At 28.2% G+C, this 7,176-nt stretch overlaps 1 protein-coding gene across 6 annotated transcripts in view; it reads left to right on the forward strand.

Annotated features, from left to right (window-relative positions):
* Mpi (mannose phosphate isomerase) overlaps positions 1-5,097 on the forward strand; it is a 41,167-nt gene extending 36,070 nt beyond the window's left edge. For 5 of the 6 annotated variants that reach the window (XM_076467572.1, XM_076467571.1, XM_076467574.1 and 2 more), the window contains one exon: positions 133-5,097. In XM_076467572.1, coding sequence (XP_076323687.1) covers positions 133-351 — 219 coding nt within the window. In that variant the 3' untranslated portion in view covers positions 352-5,097. The remainder of the gene's footprint in view (positions 1-132) is intronic. The other variant, XM_076467570.1, reaches the window with a different exon arrangement.
* The last annotated feature ends 2,079 nt before the right edge of the window (positions 5,098-7,176 follow it).

The following is a 7,176-nucleotide window of genomic DNA, read 5'->3' on the forward strand; positions in this document are numbered from 1 at the left end:
AATTAAATTCACCATTATTTTACAGTAATCTGATTAATTTCTACCTTATAATTTAATTAGGAAATGTTATGTCACTGTCACTTAGAATTAAAATATTCAAAGAATAATTTATGTTTACTGTTATATTTCCAGATCCCAGCTGGTACTTCTTCCTATGAGTTACAGGTTATAGACAGTGGCAGTATTCTGTTGATTTTAAGTGGTGGAGCTCAAGCAAGAAATGCAACTTTGGGATCAGGAAGTCTTGCTCTAAGTCGAGGAACTATCATCTTCGTATCAGCTGGTGAAACCTTACAATTAAAAGATATCTCTAAGAATATGTTAATGTTTAGAGCTATGAGCAAACTATAACAAAATTGTGTATATACAGGGCATAATAAAGTCATTAGTGGAAGAATGGTAAGTTTGTATTAATTGATTTCTTTAGTGAAAATGGAATCTTAGATATATATAGTAATCTAATAAAAAATTAAATATAATTGAAAACCTTGTTTATCATGGTTTATAAAATGGTTGCCGTAAATCTGATATACTGTTTTTATAATTTGGAATGTACAGGTTAACAGCTGTTAAAAGTTATTTTTGGAACACAATTTCTTGTAGTTATTTTTTGTTTCAACAAAATGTTTTGGTTGAATTCATTATAAACTAAAATAAGAGTAGGTATGATTTCTCTCTGCACTAAGGCATGCTTAAAGGACCTAAATAGAAGAAATTTTATCACTAGTTTATTGCTTTTTGTAACTGTCAGTATTTATTATCTAATACTTGCTGACATGTTGATCTGTTTTAATTAAACATAGATATCAATTTTGATTTCCCATTAAACCTATCATGATATTTTGTAATCTTTTTGAAAGAAATATATAATTGTTTGGTTATAGAACCAGTTTTCACCAAAATTATAAAGTAGTAAATGAATTATAATTGTTTCTTTTTTGTGATTTATTACCAATAAACAAGAATAGATACACATCTGGTCTTCTGTATTATGTGAATGAAAAGTTTTTATTTGTCTGTGAATACAAAATATTTGTTAAAATCTTAAAGTACAGAATAAGTGAGAGCATTTTGTATTATACATATATTTTAAAAACTTGTTGCATATGATCTCTGAATGAAAAGCTTTTATTTGTCTGTGAATACAAAATATTTGTTAAAATCTTAAAGTTGAGAATAAGTGAGAGCATTTTGTATTATACATATATTTTAAATACTTGTTGCATATGATTTCATTTATGAATGGTATTAAAGTTAGGTTTTGAGATCCAAACTATAAAATACTTCAAAATCTATAATAAAATGATTTAAAGTATCATCTCTGAAAGGACTTTCCATCTACATTACCTCTTTCATTGTAACTTAAAAAAGCATTAACAGTGTTATAATGTGTCAGAATTATGAGAAACCTTACCAAAGAGAAAAACCAGATTTTAACAAAGTACAACAAATTAAGAAAGTAAAACAAAAACATAAACTGTGATATGTATTTATGTATTACATAACATATATCAAAATAAAATGTAACTACTGTATACTTTTCATTTTAGGATAACTTAGAAAATTTATAAAACATCATATTTAAGTAATGATTATAGATCTTCAAGTACACCATATAATGTGAAAGATTTTATTTTTTGCATGCTATTATTACAACAGAAATACATATGTATTTGAAGTAAAACCTGTCTAAGCCAGAAACTACATGTGGCAGAAACCTCTACAAGCCAGAAATATCAAAATTTTGCAACATTATCTTAAGATTTCTATTATAAAAGGCCCTATACATGGAAGAACCTGCATAATGCAGACTTAAAACTGTCTTTCACCTACCTCATCTATCAACAAGTAGGATTAGAACCTGAGTAATGTGGAAAAAATGTTTTTGATTAAATATTAATGAATTCTTGTTTAATTAATAATTTATTTAAATATTAATAAATTCTCAAACATTTTGTTACAGAAAGTATTGGCTAAATATATTCTGTTCTTTTTTTCTGCCGTCATTATTTTTGCAATTAAATTAGATTCATGATTTGTAGAAATATATTTGTCTTTTAAGTGCAAAAAAATAAATTCCTATCTTCCCTAATTTTAAAATTCAGGAAAAATTTACTTAATACCCTCATTTAAAAAAAAAGCCACAAAAACCTCATTTTTTTTAAAAAAAGCTATTAAATATGCCTGTAATCTTTTAATGAATTTAGAGTTAGGGTTGGTGTGTCTGATATTCAGTTGGATAAAGGTATTTGATAAAGTTTTGGATAAATTATATTGGATAGTCAAATGATTTTTATTTCATTAAAGGATTATGTTGGAATAAATATAACTCATGAATTTATTTTTATATGAAACATAGGACTTAAGCATGTATTTATAAAAATCTAGTATTTAGTAGTTTTTCTAAGTAAAATGAGAGCACTTAGTAACTTTTTTTAAAAAGATAGGGAATTGAGTAGAATTGCAATAAAAAATTAGGATATTAAGTTCCTTGCCACTAAACATTATATTTATAATTTAAATTTTAGTCTGCCAGTAAAAGTAGGAAAAAAGAAAATAATAATAAAATGATGTAGTAGTAGTTTCATTTTGAATATGTTTTATTTTTCTGACCCATGGAGAAGAAATTGGAAATCTTAAATCTCAAGGAAAAGTTTTATGCCATTAAAATGATCTGTGAGGGAAAACAAGAGCATTTGAGAATTAACTGCTCATTCCAAATGTGCAAAGACACAGATTTACAACATTATTAAGGAAAAGGATAAAATAATGGAAAAATATTTAATGAGCAACAAAACTGGTTTGGTCAAAAGAAAAGGATACTAAGTACCATGAGCTAAATTGCATCATTTTTGAGTGGTTTTCACCAGCAAAAGCAAAGAATTTCCCTATATCTGGTCAAATTCTGCAAGAAAAAGCAAAGGAAACTGCAAAGATTCTTCATTTAGATGGTTTTTTGCATCAAATGGGTGGTTGGAAAGTTTTAGGAGAAGGAAAACTGACATGAAAAGTTAAAAGAAATTATTTGTCATTACAACCCAAAGGATATTGCAAATGCAGATGAAACAGCTTTGTTTTTCAGAGTTCTTCCCAATAAAATGTTGCAGATTAAAAAAGAAAAGTATTCTGGAGGTTGCTATTTGAAAGAACGATTGACTGTACTTTTGGTTGCACTTGCTGATGGAAAACTAAGGAAACCATAGGTAATAGGTAAAAGTGAAAATCCACACTGTTTCAAAAATTTAAGGAAGAATCAACTTCCTACGGAATGGAAAGCGAATAATTAAGTGTGGATGACAAGTGCTATATTAGAGGAATTTTTTAACAAATTAAATAAAAGAATGGAACAAGAAAATAGGAGTATTCTACTTTTCCTAAATAATGCAACTTGTCACCTAAAAGTTCAACTTTCAAATGTTTATTTAGTCTTTCTGCCTCCATGTACAACATCAGTTCTACAGCCACTAGATAATAGAATTATACAGTGTATAAAATTGAAATACAAAAAATTGATGCTTCAACATATTATTGCAAACATGGACGACTGTAAGAGAGCATCTGAAAATTGATGTGTTAGATGCAATTGCATTTTTAAGTCATTCAATCAAAAGTGTAGAAGATGAATGTGTAACAAAGTGCTTTTGAAACTGTAGATTTATTCTTGATAATGGTAGAGTTTGTGGAGAAGTCGTTTGTTATGATGATTCTAGTGAAATCCAAACTCTGATCGAGAAGATTAATTCAAATGATTTTGTGAACGTTGACAAGAATGTTTTAACAGAAACTGATGAAATTGATTTAAAATGTATAATAGAATCACAAGTTGGTAACAGTGTGAGAAATTCAGAAGATGAACAAAATGGAAAAGATAGTGAGGAAATAGAAATTCCTACTTCATTGCAAGTGTTAAGTTATAACAATGTTATCAAATTGTATGCAAAGATGAAGGGGGAAAATGAACCTCATGAAAAGGCAGTAGAATTGACATTCTTTTTTAACTGCATGAGAAAGCCAATTAAAAAAATGAAACAGTTTAAATTTGAGACTTTCTTCAAATAAATTTGATTAAGATTTTGTTTACTTACATATATTTTGAATGTCTATTTTTGTTCTTATTCTAAATATACTATAAACAGTATAATAACTGCATTCACAAATGTATTACTTCCCTTGAGTCAAGCAAGTATAATGTTCTGCTCAAAAATTATATATAATTAAGGAAATGCATGTTCGCTCTCTAAGCCAGAAAACCTGCTGGAAATTTTACTCAGTCCTATGCGATTTTATCTTAGACAGGTTTTACTGTATTTATTTTTTTGACATGTAAAAATTACTAAAGTTACATAATAATCTGGTTGTGTAAAAAGCTGATTATCCTTTATCAATTATTATAAATTATATTAAAAGTTAAACACTTGGTAAAAAATACTAAATCTGTGAAATCTAAATAAACCAACAATACTGATGAAAAAAATTGGCATTTTGATTTCAACTGTTTTAGTAACTTCATGGTATTGTTCCTAGTTTAACAAGTCTGGTATGTTTTGTAGTGTTGTTCATTTGTTAGCTTTCGTTATTTTCGTACTGTCTATATTATGAAACTTCCATTGAATAAATTACTGTTAAGTGAACAAGTAAGGTAATTTTGTTGAATGTGTTTCAGAAACTTGCAAAAATAATTACTTTCTCTCTTCACCATAATTTGATATTTTGACTGTTAGTATTATTATATACTCTTTTTTTTTTTTAAGTTGTGTTGAACATAATTGGGAAACTATGTAGCACTTATTTATTTTTTTTCTTACTTCACCAAAGGGCTAATTTTTGAAAATCCAGTTTCATACTTCTAAGAATCCTCTAAATAATTTGGAATAATTCTTGAACAAATAGTATATGTTTTCAGATGTAGTGCATTATATTGTGTAGGAACACACACCAGAATTCAACTCCCATTTTAATGAAGAATGGGAGGGGTTGTTTTTAACCTAAGTAAGTCATTTATGACTTTTTTTCTTTGCTCTTTCATTTTTTTTTGTTGATCTGTGTATGAAATCTTATATTTATTTTGAATAAAGTTAAAAAAATGTTTTAAGATAACTAGTTTTTAGCATACTTTTTATAGTATAATTATAAAAACCAAACATAATCAAATAATTAAACATTTTGTCATTCTTATTGTTTGTACATTTTTAATATGGTACCACAAATCTGTGTTAAAATACTAGTACCAAACAACTAGATATCATGTTAACTTTATAAAAATAAAAACATACGTATTGTTATTTAACAACTAATATGTGCATCACTGACAATAAAAGTCATTATTTCGAGTTCCTCCCTTTCCTGTTCCACTATATTGTGTCAAAATGGCAACTTCTTCAGAGAAATAGACTGCAGACAGTGTAAAAAATTTAGTAAATACAATTTTAACACATTAATCCCCAGTATTGAAACAATTTTTGAATCATAAAATATTTAATGTTACATGAAACTAAATTGTGGAAGAAACAAGTAGATTTGAAAATTTTCACACCTCTTTATTAAAAATCTATATATATTTGTTGCTAGTCATTAATATAACCTTCACTGTATGCCTCCACAGTAGCAATGAAATCTAATACTTGATAAGTTATCCTGAGTTTTTTTTATTTTATTGCACTTGTAAACTTCATGGATTGTGTAAAGGAAGATTGGTGAATTAACTTGAATTATAAGCAGCTAACTTCTTGGATTGGTGTCTTATATACTTCCTTCATTTAACACACACAGTAAGGATATCAACAGGTTCTCTCCCATATAATGTTCAGTAATGTACTATTATGTATTCAATGGTTTCTCACAATGTGGAGCAGAGTTTCAACACAAGTTTGTCCACAAACTGAAGATGCACTGTAGAATCTTTCACGAATCTGCTTCAAGCCTGTCTTACACCAACATGTCTGGTGGTAAAATTTATGGAGTTGATTAATTTGTTCCGATTGGAGCAATCTTGGAAGTACAAGTTATGACTTTTTACTTTGATCTGTTCTATTTTGTATATGTTGTGTCACTGTTTAAATGAATCCACTTGAGATCAATGTATCTTACTATCTTAACTGCAAGTAGCTATTGTTTCAAAATTCGTGAAACTCCACAATAATTAGTTTACATATCACTTCATGATATGTATGGAAATTCTTTCTAAATTTATAAATATACTGCAAAGTTTCTAGTATGTATATCAATAGATTTTCATGTAACCAAATGCTGGTATGAAAATAAGTATTGTTATCAAGCTTTCTCTGCTGCTTGGATGTGGACTTGAGCAACAAATCTACATGTACACAGGATAAAAATTTCGCAAAGTTAGAGGATGCACATTGCATATAAACAGTTTTTTCAGTATCATATAAGCAAGAGCTTCATTATTCTATGATGTTTAGGAATTGAATATTATGCTACTACTGCTTATCAAGATACAAAGTTCTTATTTTTAATAATATTTAGCAGTTTTTCAAAAATTCAATTCCAATGCAAGTGATATTCAGAATTTGAAATAAAGAAGAGTGTGTGTGTGTGTGTGTGTCTTTCTTATAGCAAAGCCACATTGGGCTATCTGCTGAGTCCCCCCAGGGAAATCGACCCCATAATTTTAGCGTTGTAAATTCGTAGACTTATTGCTGTACCCCAGGGAGAACAGATAGAGAAGGATTTAATTATATATCCTAAAGATCACTCAAAGGTTGTATTATCTTTTATTACCTTCTATAATCAGTATCAATAACATGAAGTTTTCTAGTGTTAATATATTCATTTTTGTATCTCAAGACGGTTGGTATGGATATTAAAACTTACGTTAAAGTAAAATAGAGAACAACGTTTCAATCTTCGTAAGTTAACTTCAGGTTAACCTAATAAAAGTGTTAATACCCATACCAGTCTTCTTGAGATACATTTTTACTTCAAGTGTGTTTCTCGTCATCACGAATTATTCATTTCTTGGTTGTGAAATACTTTATCATGTGTTTTGTTTGTGTGTTTAAAATTAAGCACGAAGCTACACAGTGGGTTATCTGTGTTCAACCCACTACGGATATCTAAACCTGGTTTTAGCGTTGTCAGTCCGCAGGCATATCGTTGTGTCATTGGGGGGAAAAATATCTCTTTAATCATTTTGATTTATCGATCTTTAGAAGA

Source organism: Tachypleus tridentatus, chromosome 11, assembly GCF_004210375.1.
Source record: "Tachypleus tridentatus isolate NWPU-2018 chromosome 11, ASM421037v1, whole genome shotgun sequence".
Taxonomy (NCBI): Eukaryota; Metazoa; Arthropoda; class Merostomata; order Xiphosura; family Limulidae; genus Tachypleus; species Tachypleus tridentatus.